At 47.5% G+C, this 21,683-nt stretch overlaps 1 protein-coding gene across 1 annotated transcript; it reads left to right on the top strand.

Annotated features, from left to right (window-relative positions):
* The first annotated feature begins 12,406 nt into the window (after window positions 1–12,406).
* Window positions 12,407–18,424, top strand: LOC142785393 (uncharacterized). The gene is made up of 3 exons (XM_075883875.1): window positions 12,407–12,553; window positions 16,231–16,347; window positions 18,228–18,424. The coding sequence occupies exons 1-3, from the start codon at window positions 12,469–12,471 to the stop codon at window positions 18,422–18,424; spliced, it is 399 nt and encodes a 132-aa protein (XP_075739990.1). The 5' UTR covers window positions 12,407–12,468.
* The last annotated feature ends 3,259 nt before the right edge of the window (window positions 18,425–21,683 follow it).

The raw sequence follows: 21,683 nt of genomic DNA, 5'->3' as shown, positions 1-21,683 counted from the left end.
TAACTTCCGTCTTCTCCTCATCTCTCATCTCGGCTGCTCGATTAAATACCTTCCGCGCGAGATTCCAGTAAGTTCTCGTCATTTCGTCGGCGCGATACGCAGCGAAGGCTGGGGATAGGGCGAGACGGTTCGAATGCCGTCCGCGACGGATGAATAAACCCGGCATCACCCCGCTCCTTTCCATCTAGAACATTCGAGTGCTTGCTCGGCCGCCGTTGTGGTGTGAGGAGGTTCGTCGGCGAACCTACGCTTCCGAGAGGGGAGGGTCGCGCGCCCGGGGAGTCCTTGGATGCTTGTTTTCTTTTTTTTCCGCTGACCTCGCGGCGTCTCTCCCGCGCGTTATCGCAAGAATTTGGCGGCGCGCCCCTTTTGAGCGCTCGTTTTGTGACACTGCCCCCCACTTTAAGAATATTATCTCATAATATTCAAAACCACACAAACGAGCGCGAACAGTCACCACACACTCTGAAATACTATAACACAAACCGTCGCTCATGACACTTCACATTCACAATAGATCCCTCAATACAACTGTACATTGTGATTCAATTCCACAACACATGAAATATAGCCACAGGTACATGAATGCAACACTCCATCACATAATCCAAACAATACAAATGTACAAAGTTCTCTCATTACCACAATTGTACAATCTTATACATCACATCACCGCAACAAACATTTTGATTCGCTCGACATACAGTTGTGACACAGGATAACAAGAACATTAACACAACATATGGCACTCAGCCCTGCCAAACACATTCCGACTTGACCTCAGCACCTATCCTGAGTACTTCGAGCTGCGCTTGCGCGCTTTTTTGCAGTGCTCGCTCGATCTCTTCTTGGTTTTCCTCGTCTTGTTCTGGCGAACCCTCTCCAACGACTGTATCTGAGGCGGCATCTCAGCCATCGTTGTCACTACCGACACTGTTAACGGGTCATGGCGCTCAACCGATCCTGCCCATTTATTCATGTCACGACATTGGGCCTGGCTGGCCGACTCCGTCACCTTCACACTGTTGGTCGATTGAGGTCGTGCCGACGCAAGTCCAGCTACCCAGCACGCGACCTCATTCAATACGATGATGTTCTCATTCACTGCCTCTTGCGCCCAGGCTTCACCTTGGGCTCAAGTGAAACCCTTCACAGGATTGTTCTCCGCTGAATCTCGCGGTCCCTGTGTCAGCGGAAGCTCCATCTTCGGGTCTTCCCCCAAACGTTCTGGATCTTTCAGCCCTCGCGCCCCGTCGATGTTCCCGATAACGAGGTCGTACAGGGGGGTCTTCATGCATAAAGCAGTAACCTTCCTGCTGAAGTACGGGGTTTCAACCTCAATTTCTGCTTCGGGAAGCATCCGAACCGTACGGTCAATTAGGCAAACCGGTTTCGTTTTGCCGGTTAACTCACTTTCCCGTACCGAATTTCTCCGCACGATAACCGTGGAGCTACCCGTGTCTCTCAACACCGTAACCTTCTTGCCCGCAACTTTTCCAGCAGCGTTGGCATTCCCTTCGTAGCACCGGTTGGAGGTTTTGTCATTATAGCACCCACAATAGGAATTTTCTCCCCATTTTTCAACTCTACGAATCCATCGGTGACGGCATTATTACCGGCTTTCGGTGCGGCTTGCACACAGGATACCTGGTGAGTTTGACTCGCTCCGATTCGACATGCGTCTGCTTTGTGCCTAGTCTGACCACACTTAAAACATTTTAATACCATAGGGCTCGTAAAGATCGTTCGACAGTTGTTCGCGCGATGACCCACTCGGTTACACCGAAAACATCGCGGAACACTCTCCGGTGCACGCTTCTTTTGTTCGGTTGCCGAATTTTTCGAATCTTCGGAACACTTCTTCTTGACCTTGGCCAAATTAGTGCCACCTTGCGCTTCCAAGAATTGATCAGCCAATTCAAGCATGCCTTCAAGTGACTGAGCTCTGCTCTCTTTCAAGTACAGCGACAGGCTTGGGTGGCAACTAGTAAGAAATTGCTCTCTAATAAGGAGCTCTCTAAGCTCATCGTACTCCTGCGCTGTCCCTGAAAGTTCAATCCATCTGTCGAAATAATGGCTAAGTCGGGCGGCGTACTGCGTAGCCGTCTCACCATCAGCTGGCTCTCCTGTCTGAAATCTGTCCCGGAAACCTTCCACAGTAAATCTAAATCACTTCAGCAAAGCAGTTTTCACCTTTGCATAGTTGGCTGCATCGGTCGGCGTCAGCCTACCGTACACACTGAGCGCTTCACCACTCTAGCAAGTACTCAAAGCCGTTGCCCATTGATGTTCCGGCCAATTCTGGCTCATCGCAATCGTCTCAAATCGGTGAAGGTACGCGTCAAGGTCGTCCTTCCTTTCATCAAACGCTACGAGCAGCTTGCTTGGGTTCAAGCGGAAGCCATCATCTTCCCGTTCACTGCTTTCAACTCTAGCTTGGACCGGGTGCTCACTTCGCTGTTGCAAACGGAGCCGCTCGAGTTCGATCTCGTGCTGTCGCTGCCGTTCCCTTTCAGCCATCTCCGCTTCTCTTTCTTCTTTCAGCTGTCGCTCCTTTGCCTCTCTTTCTTCTTTCAGCTGTCGCTCCTTTGCTTCTCTTTCTTCTCACGCCCTTTCAGCTGCCAACTTTTCTCTCTCCAGCTGCAACTTCAATTGCTGCTCTCTTTCTTCTTTCGCTCTCTCAGCTGGCAACCTCTCTCTCTCCAACTCAGCTGCTTTTTCTTCCTTGGCTCTCTCTTTTTCTTCTTTTTCCTTCTGGGTGACCCACTTCCGTAGTTCGGCGCCAGAAAGACCCATCTTCTCACCAAGAGCGACTAACTTTTCGAGATCCATGTGTCTCGCAAATGAAACCTTGCCGCGTGCAAAAAATATCTGCCTAACTCAGTATATCGGAACACTCTCCTGCACTCGATAACGAGAATACTGAGCAACAATAAAAATCGTTCTGATAGCCCTATCAACAACTCGAGGCTCTTTCTCACTACTTTGGGCGCACTGTGCACCAAAAGGTCCTCGTCGCGGACGCCTGATTAATTGTCACAGTTCCGTTAATTAGGGAGGCGATCGCCGGGCTAATTCCAAGGGCCGAAGTATCGGCCCCCCGAACCGCACCACGAAAGCGTGGACAATTTAGAAGTGGTCCTACTTGGTGCGCCAGTGGACGCCGGCTGTAGCCCAAAGAACAAGTCAGAGCCGAGAGTTGATAACCAAAAGAAAATTATATTCTCAATATTGGCAGATCAAAAACAATACACAAGTATGCACACTCCACAATAGTTGAATACAATACGTCACCAATCAAACAAAGTACTACACAGTACAATCAGCCACACACGAAACAACGGACACCGACAACAATACGCACTACAATGCAGTCGCATGCATTGAACAACCAAGACACTTAAAGACTAAAGAGATAGAAAAACCATTCAGTCCAAAGTTCTTAAAACAAAAGTCTGGATGATACTCTTCCGAGGATCACTCAGTCAAAGTCCAGGGTTGTTGTCGTTCCGCTGCCCCCGAAGTTTCTCTTCCAGGAAACCTCACCGAAGTTTCTCTTCCAGGAAACCTCGCGTCTTCAATTGGCCACTCTCCAAGCTTCAAACTTCTTCGCCGGAAACACGTCGGCTTCACACACGCAGCTGTTGCCACGCGTATTTGCTCGATAGCAGTAAACTCACGCTCTTGCCTGTAGCTCGAGCCTTCACCCCTCAGGTGGAAATCCTCTTCTTCTCCTGCTTTGTCCCTACGGACAAAACCGTCGCCGACTACACGGCGGAATCCCTACGCGCTCTGGCGCTAACTTCCGTCTTCTCCTCATCTCTCATCTCGGCTGCTCGATTAAATACCTTCCGCGCGAGATTCCAGAAAGTTCTCGTCATTTCGTCGGCGCGATACGTAGCGAAGGCTGGGGAGAGGGCGAGACGGTTCGAATGCTGTCCGCGACGGATGACTCAACCCGGCATCACCCCGCCTCTTTCCATCTAGAACATTCGAGTGCTTGCTGGGCCGCCGTTGGAGGGTGAGGAGGTTCGTCGGCGAACCTACGCTTCCGAGAGGGGAGGGTCGCACGCCCGGGGAGTCCTTGGATGCTTGTTTTCTCTTTTTTTTCCGCTGACCTCGCGGTGTCTCTCCCGCGCGTTATCGCAAGAATTTGGCGGTGCGCCCCTTTTGAGCGCTCGTTTTGTGACACCTGAAATTCACTATAGTCTGTTTTTGGTCAATATTTGTAGCAGCTCACGACGACCACATCACTTCCACATACTCCTCTCTTATGTCAAGAAGTTTACAAGAATTTTCCCTCTCCTCGTGGTAGGGGGTTTTAACGCTTCCTCACCCGCTTGGGGATACATCCACGACACCAGAAAACGAGGAATGTTGTGGCGAGACAACCACAATCTCGGCTACATCCTTATCACAGACCCGGCATACCCTATGCGGTTAGACAACAGCGTTGCCAGAGGCACCACTCCTGACCTCACTTTCACTGCGAACATTACGCATGTAGAGTGGTCCAACCTTCATAAACGTGTAGACAGCAAACACTATATAATACAAACGATCGTCAAGGCTAGCCAACAGCGCAGGAAATTCAACCAGCCGGCCCTAGTTGACAGGGACGTCTTCCGCGAATTGCGGGCATCGGCCTCTACAGAATGTGCCCCCTTGATCGGCCAATAGACAGCTTCCTTACCACGAGACGTTAACCATGCTACGTGTCCCCCAGACGATTGCGTAGGTGACACGGTCAACAGCAAGCTCCGGCACATGTAGGGGGCCCTCACTGGTCTGCGCAAGAGCTTTAACTCCAACAAATCTAACCGCTCATTACGCAAACGAATTGCTATATAACGCGTCAGATTGAAGATTACGCTATTCAGCTTTCCCGCCAGAACTAGCATCATCATTGTAACGTTATGGAACGCTTACCTAACGGGTCCAAAACGTGGAGTATTCTACGCCATCTGATAGGCCGAACATCGACAAAAACTGCTCAGTGGTACTCCTTAATCACTGCTTTGCACAATTATCTAGGTACCCATAAAATCCTTATCCAGGACCTATCTAGTCGGTACATTGTCAGTGCTACTTCAGTTGATTTCCCGTGCTACACTGCGGTGGATAATCTAGCCCTCGACTCCCAGATTACAAAATCGTAAACAAAGTGAGCAGTTCCACAACTGAGGTCCCATTCAGCGCTGTTATGTCTTGGAGTCCAAACCGAACTTCATTTTTTCTGTAAAGGCAATCAGCGTCAAAACCAGCGAGCGAGTCCGGCTGATGCAATCACCGGTAACGCTGTCTTACGCAGCGCCCGGCAAGCTCCCTCCACCCACGAGTCCGATTTCAACCCAATAACGCAGTTCACGTCATCTAGCTCGGCGCGTCTTACGGTACGCGTGGCAATACCTCTCGCCCATGGGTGCAACCCAGCGGCGGTTCCTGATTGGCGGCTGCTGACGCAAGAGCCAGCGGCGGTTCCTTATTGGAGGCTGCTGACGTAAGACAGTACTAGTGCCCATAAAAAAACTAAGCGACATGACGACAAGCAGCGGACGATAGCATCAGAACAGTCAAAAGCGTCCGAAGACATCATGGCTCTTCGTCACACCTGAGTGCGAGCTCCTTAAAGAGGCTCTGCGACACTTTTTAACAGCCTTATTTAGCACCGGAACACGTGTAGCGATGACTACTGAGACGAATGCAGCAAGAATGATGGAAATTGGTGCACGGACAGTAAAGTTATAAATCCTCAAAATTCAAAACTCGAGCAGACGACGAGGAGAAACGTTCTCTTTCGCATTTCATTCACCTGCTGACGTCAAAGACCGCTTCCAGTCACAGAACGTGTCTCATAAAGACATTCCAGAAATGTCACCTCATGATGGTCTTCACACAATACCTCACAATCGCACATTTTAACGGCGTCATTAGCATGGTTACTATGAACCACGTCCGTCTAGTAGAACCTTAGAAGGCGCTCCCATGGTCACACTGTAAAATGCACACAAACACTCTGGGCAGGGTGACTTCTCAGCTTGCATGAAAGACTCATTCTACGTCAACGCCGGCGCCCGTCGCCCGTCGCATTGTTGGCTCACTAAAAACGCGGCATGCCTTTCCATGTTAAATTGGTTGCTGGCGTACCATATCCTCGTTCGCAGGCTGTGTTGTGTTCGTTCTTCTCAAAATACATCATTCCGAAACAGGGATGATTTCTTTCTGAGAAAGTACAAAAAAGGTTTTCGATGTTCTTAGCATTCACTCGTATGGCCTAGCTACCACCATATAAATCTCGCACGCTATTTCTCGCGTCCAGCCAATTCAAAGCGAATGGTGTTTGTCATCTCGTCACATGACATTACGCCACTTCCCATAACAAAAATAGTCGATGTGTGTCGCCGCAGTCTAAAACCGAAGAAGTTTCTCCCGATAATTAAAATTATACCAGCATCGATTTCGGCGTTGCCATTTTCGCAACGATATCGGCGCGTTCTAGAGCAACTGAAGAGCCAATGAAAAATGCATGCTCAAAAAAAATCGGCATATCTCAAGTACAGTGTAAATCAATGATATGCAAAGCATGAATAAGAAAAGTTGACATGTCCCTTTAAAATCAGCACGACGTTACGAGGTGGAGGTAAATGATGCCGTACATGACCTTCATGTCATGATTATCATATTTGGATGTGTTGCTGTCCTTCGTCATCTATTAACGTCCCATGATACCAAATTTAGTATATGTGGAGCTAGCGAAACAACTACAAGCACGCTATGAGCTTGGTGTGTTGTCATTTTCTTACATGACACGCGTGTCAGGATTATCATGTTCGCACCAGTCATATACTTTCGTCATTCATTGACGTCACATAACACCAAATTTGGTATATGTGGAGCTATCAAAACGGCTGCGAGCGCATAATGAAGGGCCCAATATACACCAATGCAGCGTTGGCGCGTGCCCACACTGGGCACAGCGACGCTACGTTAGCAAAACGCGAGCACTCAATAGTCTGACGCCAGGTAAAACCAGCGCGGCGCGACAGCAACCGGCGCAAAATGCGACATGCTGCATTTCGCGCAGATGCATTACCCTGACAACACTGCGCCTTTCTCTTTTCAGGACGGAGGGACGCTGGACGCGCTGAAACGCGCATGCATCAAAGCAACGCAGCGCGGGGCGTGCCTGCTAGTATATGGTCGGACCGGGGCCTGGCGTGGCATCGCCGGCGTGACCCGTCGAAATGAACGCCGGTGATCCCGTGCACCACGTCACGTCAAAATGTATTGGCGCCTCGACTAAGCCATATAGTCATAATCGAACATGACACGCATCTCATGATTATCATGTTTGCACAAGTCACATACCTTTGTCATCCATTTACGTCACGTAATACCAAATTTGGTATATGTGAAGCTAGCAAAACGGCCACGAGCGCATGATGAGTGTGGCATGTAGTCATGTTGTTACATGACAGCATGTCCTGATTATCATGCTTGTATGTCTCATTTACCTATGTCGCCCGTTCGCGTCGCGTAATCCGAGTTTGGTACAAGTGAAGCATTCGAAACAGCCGCGAGCGCATCATGAGCATAGCATGTAGCCATGTTGTTACATGACACGCATCTCATGTTTATTATGTTTGCACCAGTATGATACCTTCGCCGCCCATTCACGTCCCGTAATACCAAGTTTGGTGTGTGTGACGCTAGCGAAACGCCCGTGATCGCATAATGAGGTTGGCATGTAGTCATGTTGTTACATGACATGCATGTCATGATTTTCATGTTACTGTCTGTCGCTTGTGTTCGCCGTGCAATCATGTCATACTATGCCAGTTTCGTAACATGTCATGTGAACGAAACAACAAGAGCTGCAGGACCATGAAATGTAAATCATGACATTCATGGCATCAATGTAATGAGTTTTATGTTATGACTAGTCAAATATGTCCTTCATACAGTCATGTTATTCCACACCATTTGGTTTCAATACCAATATCCAAACGGCCCGGAAAGCTAAAGGTCACAGGCGGCTAGATAGATAGATAGATAGATAGATAGATAGATAGATAGATAGATAGATAGATAGATAGATAGATAGATAGATAGATAGATAGATAGATAGATAGATAGATAGATAGATAGATAGATAGATAGATAGATAGATAGATAGATAGATAGATAGATAGATAGATAGATAGATAGATAGATAGATAGATAGATAGATAGATAGATAGATAGATAGATAGATAGATAGATAGATAGATAGATAGATAGATAGATAGATAGATAGATAGATAGATAGATAGATAGATAGATAGATAGATACGCGCAAAGTCGCCGAAGTTCGCTAAAAAATGCTTCGCATTTAATAGTGTCGCAGGGCCCCTTTAGGCTGCCAGCCCCAGCGCCGAATATGCAACATCTATATTTATGCTGTACATAAATATAGGCTTAACTACCGTCGCTTTGTCCGCTCCGTCTATCAGCTCTGCGCAGAAGCACCCACGAGCTGAGACATGTGTTACCCAGCAGTGGTGAAAGCGACGCGATTCACAATAGCACCCGGCCCGGATAAAATTACAAAGGAAAACTTACAAAATTTTGACCAAAAGTCGCTTGATACGCTCACATTTTATCCTTGAATTGCTTGGGAGTCGGGAGAAATGCCAAAACAATGGAAAGCCGCCACATTCATTCTTATACCTGTGTCACACGGGCGCGCAAAAATTCTTTTAAGTAAGCGGTCTTTTACGAAGTTGAAAGACTTTTAACAAAGAGGTGTTTGCGGCGCAGACACACGGCAGCAACGATCTCCTTTTAGTGTTTTCGTTCGAAGACGCTAGCGAAAGCGTGGCGCTAGCAGTTAGAAGAGAAGCAATGAAAATTAAACGATGTATCATGATGTACAAATTAAAGACTTGTTGCACTGCTCGTTTCTTCAAATAAATTTAAGAATAAGAGATGAAGAAGCACCAATGTGAATGTTTTTGAACTAGATATGGAAGCATTCCCATAACTAGCGACGTGCACAAGTCCGTCTGGCACCACTGTGATTTTATTTACCGTATTTGTTTTTCGCTGCTCTCGACTGCTCTCGACACGTTATGGGGGACCGTACGGGAGAAAAAGCGAGGATCGCAAGCCTCACGGCCTGCCTTCTCGCTCTGGAAAGCGAGGCAGACGCTGCAAAAGCCGCCAAGGAGAGGATAAAGCAGTGCAAGACCGAGCGTCACCACGTGATATTGCCGACGCGTTGTAGCTGCTCACGAGAGTAGAAAAGGAAATAACCAACTAAAGAGTTCATTACATCTTCTGCAGGATATGAAATATGTTTTTACAAAGAGTTTTGGTGACAGAAAAATAAGCATTCGATCTTTTTTTCCCACCACTCGAAAATTGCTGGCGCCCACTGGTTTCGAGGCTACTCATTCGGAGCCGTAAAAGAGATAGACGAACGCCGTTTACGAAAAAGACCGCTTCTGAAAAGGAGTTCGCTCTGTGCCGTGTGTCTGCTGTCAGGAACTCCTTTTCGGAAAAATACCGCTTACTTAAAAGACTTTTAAGTGCCCATGTGACAGGGGTATTATACCTAAACTGAGAAAACCACTTACAATCGAGAACCTTCGGCCGATATCTCTCACATCTTGTGTCGGCAAGGTACTTGAGCACGTTATTCGCACTCGGCTACAAAGCTACATAGAAGAGCATGCCCTCTACCCGCATACAATGTTCAGATTTCACCCTTAAGTCTCGACCGTGACAAGACGCAATACTGCAACTGAGGAATCTCACAATATCGACGGTGAAGACGGTTCACGGTACGGGACACGTAGTAATCTCGGGCTAGACCTAACCACGGCATTCGACAATGTTCTACACACGTCCATTCTTGGCATCTTCATCAAGCTCAACGTAGGTGCCCGTACCTACCGCTACGTCCGCAACTTTATAACGGAAAGGACAGCCACACTCTCAGTCAACGATTTGCTTGCACCTTCCGTCACTCTCGGTGAGAAAGGGAAACCATAGTGGTCAGCTCTCTCTCCCTTTCTCTTCAACCTGGCCATGCTTCACCTTCCGTGACTTCTAGAAGATATCCCCGACTTCTACCATAGCATATACGCGGACGATATCATGCTGCAAATTGCCAGAGGTAGCGACGAAGAGAAACAGGATCTACTTCGATTGGCTATTGATAGAATCACAACCTGCCCCGAACAACCTTCCCACGATAAATCTGCATGTGCCACATAAACTTATAGGAACAGTCCCTGTCATTCACGTATTGGTATTCCGAATTCACCAAAGCGGCGGCGATTCGGAAACAATGCAACTACAACACCATCTTGTCTATCAGAATACTAAGCTCATCTCCGGCACCACTTACAAACAGTGAGGCATGTAAGAGGTCAATCTCATACGAGTTGTGACTGCTTTCTCCGCAAGCACAATCCTCTACGTTGTTCCATTTATGAAACTTGCGCTTACCGACAAAAAGAAATTGAACATAATGATCACGCGCTGCTACAAGTGTGCGCTGCATCTTCCCATGTCTATGCCCAATGAGAAACTCCATCATCAAGGACTTCACAATACTATGGACGAATTCACTGAAGCCCAACGTATATCGGAACATGAACGATTTGGCCAAACTCCTACAGCACGTCATCTCATGTCCGCACTCGGCATACCTTACGTCTTACAGTTTGGCCGGAAACTCTCAATTCCTCAAGACATTCGCGACACCTTCGGGATTATCCCCATACCGCACAATAAGCACCCTCATTATAGCCCACAAAAACGAGTAGACCACGCCAAGCAACAGGGTAAGCACTACGCGCAGGCCATGCACCTTGCGTATGTCGACGCAGCGCATTATCCTACGCATCAGGCCGTGGCAATCGCTGTCGCCACTGGGCCGCAACAGATAATTACGAATTCAACCTGCACAAAAAAGTAGGTAAGCCAGTTCATAAATAGAACTGCCAACTGTCAACCTCAGTGATGCATGGACTTAGCAGCAGTAGTGCAGCAGTAACAGCAGTATTAGCAGCAGGACATAGAGACCAACATTACAGAGGCCCATGACATTGTTCTCAGTTTGCGGAACTTAAACCTAAAATCTTCCACGCTGTCACACAAACACGAGCAATATCGACCTGAACTTGGTCCTTTCTCCTGCCAATTCTTGGTGGTCTTTTCTGATTTCCCACTGATATTGAAGGTTAAGCACAGGCACCTATCGGAATCACGCGTATGTGGCACGCCCTTGAGTATTTTTCGGCATTCAGCAACTGTTACTTACGTACCAAGGTGCCTACGGGATGGCGGAGTGCCTCTAAGCTACTAAGCAACAGCTGCCTACGAGAGGCTAGGCTTTCGAAAGGGCGTCACTGCATCTAACATTTTTGCTTGATAGATTTTGGCACTTGACAGTTCTGTTTAAGAACCTGATTACGCACTTCACATGCAGACACAATTCTCTACGTCGTGGTTCTCGTTCTTTGCTCTTTTTCCAGCTCTGTTCTTGGCCGTCTAATATTTTATCTACCTGAAGGGTCCTATAATGTCCCCTTGTCGAACAACCTGCTGTCTTCGTGTCACCCAGAGGCAAATCGGCGCCTCACGATGTGTGACGCGTCGACAACAAAACAAGTCGTTTCGCATATCTTACTGGGAAAGTCTAGCGGTGCTCTTTATCGCTCTGCTGCTGGGTGCAAATTCGCTCTCGCGACGTGGAGTCAGTCGGAATGGATGTTGCCGGAGTCTCGCGTGATCCCTTACCTTCGTGACTGGCTATGCAATAAGAGCAAGCGTAACGCATGGACGCCCGAGAGTTTCTGCCCGGCGTTCACGATCCGCACGAGTCGGAAGAAGGGGAACCACTTACAAATCAAGCTGCCGTATGCAAATATAAGGATTTGCTTAGAGGGAGCAGGCTTCTCGCGGCAGTGTCGTGAATCAAGGCGGACTTCATCAAAAGGCTTTCCCGCTAACGCGCCGTTTGAAGACCGGAAATTGAAGATGGCTGTGAGGACGGCTTAGTCGGAGAACTTTCTGCGTTCACCCTGGGGGCACGAACCTCTCACCACGCCACATGTCAATAAAGTGGCTAACTAATCGAGCCCCAAATGATAAGTAAGCTAAATCCGAGACACTCGTGGCAGAAAAGTAAACTAACGGTTGGCTAGAACTCAGTACCTAAACTAAGTGCGTGGTGTACTTTTTCAGACCTAGAGGGCGCTTGCGTTTGCTAAAACAAAAAATGTTTGCGTTAGAGTATCAGTGGGTTTGTGTGCAGCTTCCTTACTGACACGTGCTGAGTGCACTAAGCTTGGTTCGGTCACTTTCTTTTCATGCCGCTTTAGTGTTCGCTGCGTCGTGTGTGACACTTACACGTGGAGGCTACCGAACGAAACGTTTGAGGGGTGGTGGGACTCGACGCTGACTGTGACGGTAGCCATGGTTGACAGGACATCGCTGCTGCTGGCCGCCATATTGCTGTCCTCTGTTGCCGCGACTGACACCGGAAATAAGAGAGTTATTCGTGAGTCGATGGATTCTCATTCCGATGTCATGTGGCTTTGAAAAGGCGAACAGAAATTACCTTGGTACGGGACTCACACTGGAGGTTTTAAAGACCTGAGCAACTTTTTCTTTATATATTCAGTGCACAACCTATCACAATATGCGTCAATTGTATAGCATTTGAAGGAAAACTGATAATCATTGTTCGCCCTCGACTTTTCGACGTTGCATTGAGAAACTTTGGTGCTTCACTGGGTCAATGGTCTAATATATGTGATCATAAATAGGGAACTATTCCTGAGGTATATGCAAATATTGCTGATTTCAGAGTGTATGCGATTTCCGATTTTTCAGAATAATTGATTTTCTCAAAATGTATGCGAATGTATCTTGAGGGTAAACATTTCATCGTCAGACGATCACGTGAAGGGGAAGGTTTTCTCGGCTTAGAACAAGTACGAAAAGAAAGCTACCAGAATATGATTTTGTCAGTACATCAGCACCTTCAATTGTGCGTGAGCAATGCGAATGCTGCTTACACAGGTAGATAGCCTCCTGTTGTGAGTGTACTTCAAGTGTAGAAGCAGTTGAAAAATGTGTAAGAAATGCAGCACTAATAAGGATATTTTTGTTATTTATCCCGTATCGGTGATAAATTTTAATAGAACATTCACAAAGCATTTTAAGTGTAATTTTTAGTCTACGCCATTGGCGTTACAACGCATAATAACCACGTTAAACACACGGTACTCTTAATTATTTTTTTATATCAAGGGCAAGATCTTTGTTGATGATTATTTTTACCTAAATAATTACGGACGTAACAGCCAAAATCTTGCTTTTCAGAGTCTGAAGAAGCATCACAGCTAAAAGCTTTACTTACTATCTGAACTGAAAATAGCGTAACGGCAATATTCACAACATTTGACCTTAATCTTCTTCATCTGTACATAACCATTATCACGGTGAACGTCGTCTTCGTTCGAAGCGTTGATCGGGCGATTTCGCCTAACAAACGCCGTCGTGACCCCAACACTGCTACTGCCTTACAATACACATGCAGCTACCTGCATCTTACGCCGGGTTAATATTTCTGTCGAGATGATGTCAGCACTACTTATGAAGTTATACCATTTCGGCTGTTCAATTTGATTATGAATACGTTATAAAGCAATAGATACACGAAAAGAAGTGCTACAAGGAATGTCTATTTATGCTAGATACAATGACATCAAGTCGAAAATGAAGAGACAGAAACAATTGGAAAGCGTGCGGGTTATCTTCCATGGGGCATCGAAATTCTCAAGTAAAAGAAAGGACAGTGAACGAGAGTTCCAGCAGCAGCACTGGGACGTCTATAAGGAGTGGTTATCATATATGTCTCAGGCACTATAGGATAAGAGAGTTACAGCATATCTAATTTGAGCGTTTAGCAATGCAAAACATGATTATCTAGCTCTGGTTCAAGGCTCAAGTGACAGTGAATGTTAGTACCTACCCCAACGTTTTATGGCAAAAACTGTTATTGGATCAGAACACGGATCATGCGCGTCACTGTAGTTGTCCGTCGTCACAGCCGGTATCCGTAACCGATACCACAAGACATAATTAAATAAAAAAAGAAACCCTAAGGGCAAACGGCGATTCAAACGCTGGTCCGCTGCGTGCCAGCTCAGTATTCCACCACTGAGCCACGACAGCGCTTGGGCCTCGCTCTCGAACTTGCCTTGGGCAGTCTTGATGTCGGGAAAGCAATCGCGTTAATGCGACTTATAAGGCGTTGTGAAACAGCGAAAGAACAATTAGTTGTCGCACAATGCCAATTGCGTAAAGAGTGGATCGTTCAGTGATCGAACCCATTCCAAAAACTTGTTATAGTTCACCTATTAACTTTGGCGCATAGCCTCTTCAGGCATAATTGTTCATCATCGTCAGCCACTGCATAAAAATATTCCACAATTTTTTTAGCGAGTGTATTCCGGATACCACGCTCCTCCGAAGAATGGTGAAGCATACCATAGTGAATACCAGTCTACTACCCAACAAGTATTATTATCAATGCAGTACTGGGTACCCAACAAGTGTGCTTGTGGAAGTTACTCAAAGAGTGTTAAGGGATAGTCAAGGGATAGCCAAGGAGTAAGACACCGGCCAGTGCCCCTTCCCCACCGCCCCCGTAATGTTTTTTCACCATGGCATACAGACTAAAAACGACAATTTAAAGGAGGTTCCCCTTCCCCTCTTTCTTCGAAAATAACTTCTTACTGTGTACCCTTGGTGGTCGCACGCACACTCTGCGTTGTCTATCTTGAATATTGTGTGCGATAAACTGATTTTCCGTCGTTTGGTGCATTTCTGACATCGTGTAGCCGAAAAGGTCGATATCATGATAAGCTCAAGGCTTAGTACTGTTACGTTTGGCCCGGTAATTAGTCTGGGCAGGCACCATTGTGCGTAAGCCGGTCTACTACGGGGGCTTTCAACCCTATCGGTGCCCAGTCTGCAAGGCGCTGTCCGGCAGACGTTCTGGGAAGTAGTCGGGTCTCAACGAAAGCTTCGCGAGGCAAGCCTTTGTTGAACGGGCTAGATCAGCGGGGAACGGTGGCACTGTGGCGGTCTCATTAGGACAACCTCGTGACTCGGCTTTTGTCAACTACGTGAGGCCATCTCAACGCACCGACAGCCCGGAAGCGTAGGAACGCGTTGAAGAAGCCGTTCACCGAAATGGAGCGTTGGGACTGCCTGAAGCTGAAATCAGCGTGGACCGCTGCTGACCGTCGAGTTAGCGGCCATCTCCCCGGAGGAGCTCAACTTTCCCTCTCCGGACTGTACCTCCTCGCCCTGCGGTGCCTTCAAGGCGTGGGCCAGGTGCTTGTTTGTGGGGTGCGTTCCTGTTGCCATTGGACGGTTTTTTCCAGCCGAGTGGTGCAATATATGCACCCTTTCTGGTGGGTGTACCACTAAGACTTTGTCCCCTGCTGTGTGGCAAGAGTGATCAGCGCCTCCTTCGGGCGGCGGTGACAGTGGGCTATAAAAGCCGAAGCATCTTTGTAGATAGAGCTTAATCATGTTAGCTGAATCTTGTGCTGAATCATGTGAGCGGAATCTTGTACGAAATCATGAGCTGAACCTCTGTTGTACATATTGTGCGATCTTCTGGATCCCTGTACAGTACCTTTCCTTCTTCAATAATGTAAATAAAATCTTTCGTTCTACTTCTTACGAACGTGTCTCCTCACTGGCGAAAATCAGCTATGCGGACGACGGCGGGGTGCCAGCTACACTAAAGAGAAACCCTTCGTGCCATGCCATCATCGACCTTCTTAACCTTTACAACTGGTAGCAGTGGCGGGATGCCATCAGCAACTTCCTTTAACCTTAAAAGTACTAACATCATTTATGCATTCCATAAAGCAAATGTTGCATCAGGAGATCGCAGCTGTAGACACGGCAAGAAAGACGAGGAAGAAATCATTGGTTTCTTTCAACTCGGGGTAGTTTAGGGGCCATTCAACTTATAAGTATTTCCCATTTTCTGTCTATCTCTTAGCACTTCAACGGCCAGACAACGTTCGTACCGTTCTTGTCTCACCCTGTTCCTGACGACTCACGTTTGTCTGAAATAAGTTAGCAGTTCGCTTATTCTTATCACCGGAATGACTCGTGGATTTGGTTGTTGCGGGCCTTCTCGTGCAGGGTGCTTCTGGGGAAAGTGCAGCGTCATCCATGGAGCCTGGAAAAAGTGCGTGCCGAACGAGCAGTGCAATGGCAGTGAGTTACACTGCGAGCGACAGTGCATCCTGGAACATACGGGTGAGGAAGTGTGTGCAACACTCTCAGAAAAAAGAAACCTGAGTATTTTGGAGAGTATTTTTCCACAACAACGTCCTCGAAAATCCAGTATTTTGGGGAGTAATCAGGGTGAACAGTGGAAGTGCCTCAGACAAGCTGGCAGACGTTTCGATAGGAGGACCTTGACAAAGATAGGTCCTCCTATCGAAACGTGGGCCAGCCTGTCTGAGGCATTTGCACTTTTCACCCGTATTACTCCACTAGGTGTTTCCATCTGTCGACTTCCATCTTGATTTTAGTATTTTGAGAACTATTTGTGCCACGCAAGTATACACTCTAATTAAAAAATGAGTGTTTGGAGGCACTTCTGCCATGCATCTAAATGAAAAAAAAATCGAGTATGTGGCGCCAAATGATTGCGGTTGTCCCTCGCAGTCTGCTTGTCAATTATAGGAGATATTACGACTCATAGGTGCATGCACACACTGCGCACGTTTAGGACAAGTGTAACGGCGCACGTACCTTATGAAGTAACTTCTGCAGTGTGTACTGCACGTGCTTTATAGACATTTCGAACCTTCGAGGAAGGTCTCCTCAACGTTTCTCAAGAAAGAAGCACAAATTTTCAGAAGAAAAGCGCGAAACGTGCTCAAAGCTGGACTTGGCTTAGGAAGTTTTGAGTTGAATTTGCGCATGTCTACTCGCATGTCAGTTCAGCGTGTTGCTTCGCCGCGCTGGCGACAGACCACGCGAGGCGCAGTGAAAATATTGCGGCGCCCACATAATTCACTTTGTTTTGGTCTATAGACATATGTGTTTTGTGAACTTGACAATACCTTAGAAGTGTCGCCGTTTGGGCTAGTTGGTACGAAATGACGGTAGATATAGCGCGAAAACAGAACGACGGCAAAGTCTCCCTCTTTTCGATTTGTCATCGTTTTATTATCGCTCTATATCTACCATCTTGACGTAACCATTACATCCGCAGACACACGTGGACATTACGCTGGAGTATATCCGCCTTTTATATTATATATTCGGTTTATTTCCTAAGATATGTCCTGAGTACGACTCGCTCTCTCTATTTCGTGCCGACCGATTGTGCCCCCGCGATCTCCGATGACGGCGCAGCTCTGGCTGACTGGGCTCCACCTACGCCATCTCCTGCCGCCGACAAAAGATGTCGGCGGCAGGAGATGGTGTCCGAGTGGTGCCCCGTCCTTGGACTCCTGCGACCGTGTCCACTTTTCCTATCTCCTCTTTACTTTCGGCGCTCGCTGTCCCTGCGTCTCGCTCTCTCCTTCCTCTCTATATATACCTTTTATTCCTACACTTTAATCCTTTCCTACCCCCATCCCTTCTGAGCTACTGTTGAGGTGTCGCACTCTGATGCAGACACCTACAGGGCTCACCTTTCTCTTTTTTCCCCTTAAGAATCACATAAGAATGTTCTGAGTACAGAGTCCTAAGCTATGTCTTTAGCGTGATGGTGTGTTTGATGTTTCTTGCTTTACGCACAAGTAACTGCTGCAATAAAGCTCCTCTAATATTTTGTAACATCTGTGCAAACGTGTAAGTGTGTGTGTGTGTGTGTGTGTGTGTGTGTGTGTGTGTGTGTGTGTGTGTGTGTGTGTGTGTGTGTGTGTGTGTGTGCGTGTGTGTGTGCGTGTATGTGTATGTGTGTGCGTGTGTGCGTGTGTGTGTGTGCGTGTGTGCGTGTGTGTGTGTGTGTGTGTGTGTGTGTGTGTGTGTGTGTGTGTGTGTGTGCGTGTATGTGTGTGTGTGCGCGTGTGTGTGTGTTTACTCCTTGGTTAGAACAACTATTGACACATTGCTGAAGAAACCCAAATGAGGTCTTATACTGAGACTTGAACCGACTCCTCCATTCGTCTTCGATGCAGGCTGCCCGCAGAAGCACAAACCGGGCTCGTGCCACAAGGACCTGTTCACGTGGACGTGCTCTTTGAAGTACACTTGCCCGCAAGGAAGGCGCTCTGTCCGCTGTGTCAAAACGTGCCTGCCGCGTGATGCCCACCGTATTTACGAGAACCATAACTTCCTCAGCCACAGCCCTTTCATCGGCCAGTTCTTCCAATAAATACTATGGACCATTTCTCCTAAGGGAACCCTGATGCTATCCGAAGCAGCAGCGGTGCGCATGGCATTGACAAGGTTGAAACGGGCGTCGATAAAGGTGCTTGAAGAACGGTTTGAAGTGAAAATCGGTGTAGCGTTTCCTCGAATAAACGTTTGTTTTCAAACGCCAATACACGGGAGGCGGGTTGGGTATCGTGTATGTTTCATCACCGATAAATTAGCCGAAAGAGTACACAGATTTAGTTGCGCGTCCGCAATAGCCGTACGGACGTGGTCTGCTACCCATTTTCATTGACAGGCCACGTCTGTATGGCTGCTGTGGACGCGGAACTGAATCTATCAAGTGTTTCCACTCAACGTGTCATCGAGCGTTGCACGTGGTGGAGAGGGTGAAGCGAAAGAGAAGTGTGTTGTGAGCGAGCGTAGGGGCCAGCAGCTGCTGTGGTTGAGGGAAAGTGTGACGTCAACGCGCAGCTGTGACTTGACCTACTTGGCACCACTCCAACACCTATGGTGAGGAGGTTTGTGCAGACGTACGGGACAGCGTTACGCAGTCTAATCAAAAAGCTTCTTCGCATATAAAATATCACCGCTATCATGAAACTGGGTAGGGGCAAATCATGCAGTGTGCGCCTGTGTTTGCCGCAGCAAAAATCGTTACTCTTTCCTGCTTTACTAACGTGGCGTCACTTTGCAGATGTTTTATAGACAGACAGACAGACAGACAGACAGACAGACAGACAGACAGACAGACAGACAGACAGACAGACAGACAGAGAACATTAGTTTGTCCTGAGGAGCTTTCGCCCAATCTCTTACCGGAGAACCGCGAAAACCACTGGCCTTCTCGGAGTTGAGGCTGAAACACTGGTATGTTCAGCCCTTTCTTCGGCCATCTAGATTGCCTCGAGTTGCGCATGGGGCCATGAGCTTCGCAAGGCCTCCTCTCAGTCGGCTTGTCTAAATTGAGCATAACTAGGTAACGTGGGTCATTGCCAAAACATGTGCACTAACAAACAATAGGTTTCATTGCGGTCCAGACACCTTGAATCAATATATATAGGGACATGACCGAAAAATCCCCGTGAGAGGAATGAGCCTGTCTGGAGCATTGTAAGTGTGACTGACTGAGATCTATATTACTTCTCGTGAGGAAAAAGATAGACCCTTCTACTAAGCCAATAGTTGGATTGATCGATATGCGCGGTTTAACTTCCCAAAACCATCATATGATTATGAGAGATGCTGCATGTAGCGGGAGGATCCGGACATTTTGATCACCTGGGGCTCTAACGTGCACTCAAATCTGAGCGTACGGGCCTACAGAATTTTCTCCTCCATCAAAAATGCAGCTGCCGCAGCCGGGATTCGATTCCGTGACCTGCGCGTGTGCAGTCGAGTACCTTATCTATTACACCAACGTGGTGGGGCGCCGCCATTGGGAGGTGATGTTATTGAAAGTAAGGAGCGGATCCTTCAGCTTGATTTCATCCTGTCCCCGTAAGGTCTCCATGCCGCCGCAGCGCATGAGATCTCGCGCGTGGTCATGGCAAGCTCGTTGAGGTTAGGTATGCTCCGATGAACGTTTGCCCCCATATGGGTGGGAATTCAAGAGATGAAGTGAGTGCCAGGGTATGTTCTTTTTTTTTCCAGAACAGAGTCAGCCTCTCACGCTAGTTTACCACATTCAAAAGCTTCGATGGCCACAAGTGAGTCTGTAAATACGTTGGTGCGGGAGGGGTCGGTCATGGCCAGGGTTATGGCGACCTGTTCTGCGACAGTACCAGTAGCTAACGTAACCGAGTTCAAGGTGCGTAATTTTTCGTTGCCTCCAATGACTGCCAGCGCGAATGTGCGGGACTTGCCTATCTGGGCGGCGTCAACAAAAACAGACGATTCACGATTCTTGCCGATGTTCTGTAATACTGTTCGTGTCTGGGCTTTTCGCCTCCCTACAATGTAATGCGGGTGCATATTTCGAGGAAAGTGGCTGACCAGAAAGGTCTCCCGAACCTCCTTGTGTAAGGTGATTTTCCGTTGCCATGTCAGCCACGTCTAGGACGCTTCTTCTTACCCTAGTCGACGAGAAACTGACCATCTGGGCGGTAGCCTGCACTTCGATCGCTTCATCATTGTCGTTGTGCGTACCGAGTTGGCTCAATCTGTCAGAGCAAGTGGTTACTGTAACCCCAGTACCTTCCTGATGCTCTCATGTATGAGTGTCTGTAGCTTATTTTTTCTGTTTAGGTTTAGATAAACGCCGTAGCTTTTTTTTTCAAATACACGACTTTACCGTACTGCAGCCGTTGAGACCCAAATTTGTGTTAGTGGTTTTAGATAAGAACCTTGAGCCATAGAGGAACACTAAAGGAAACTATAGCGCTAGGGTGTATGGAAACTGCAACGCACAGCACCTCAGCGAGCATGGGAATGATGGGTAGTACATGCATCTGTCTAATCTTCGTACTTCTGGCTTCGTGTGTGTTCGTGGGGCTTGGAGTGGTTTTCTCACGAAACAAAAATCAGCAAAATATCTTCAGTGGTTGCGCTTTGCCACTTTACTCATTCAAGCTTACCATTTCAAATAGGGTCACAAATTTCAAAAGAGTTTGTTCTTTCCTTGTAAACGAAACCGAAACGCAGCAATAAACGAAGCCACAAGTACGATTCACCGCCCGCAAGTACGAAGACTAGGCAAATCCGTCTACTACCCATCATTTTCATGGTCGCTGAACGATCGCAGCGCCAGAGTCCCCTCTAGGCAATTTTAGGAAAATGTTTGCCTTGAGCGCCTTGGTAAATGTTTTCGAAGATTTTGACACCGCTGCTAAGCCAAAAACAGTGATTTAGGCAGTAACATTACAGTCGCGACGAACGTTTAACTCATAATATGCATAAAATTGACCGGTGGTGAGTCGTGGGTTTTACCACATTGTTGTGGCGCATGCCCGTATATGATGGACCATGAAAACAACGTGACACGCCGACAAGGCATAACCATACGGTGCTTCGCCCCTTCCACGTGGCTAATTCCTCCGTCAAAAGAATCAGTACAACACGGATCCGCTGCGGTGGTCGTATTTCGATTAGGCGAAATTCTAGAGATTCATGTACTGTGCGATGTGAGTGCACGTTAAAAAAACACCAGATTGGGCAAATTTCCAGATCCCTCCACTATATAAAACGGGCCTCTTAATCAAATCTTGATTTTGGCGCGCTAAACCCAAACTATTATTATTATGGTAGGACACGTAAATGCC

The sequence above is a fragment of the Rhipicephalus microplus genome, unplaced genomic scaffold, assembly GCF_043290135.1.
Source record: "Rhipicephalus microplus isolate Deutch F79 unplaced genomic scaffold, USDA_Rmic scaffold_21, whole genome shotgun sequence".
In the NCBI taxonomy this organism is placed as follows: Eukaryota; Metazoa; Arthropoda; class Arachnida; order Ixodida; family Ixodidae; genus Rhipicephalus; species Rhipicephalus microplus.
This window is presented reverse-complemented; position numbering and strand designations above follow the sequence as displayed.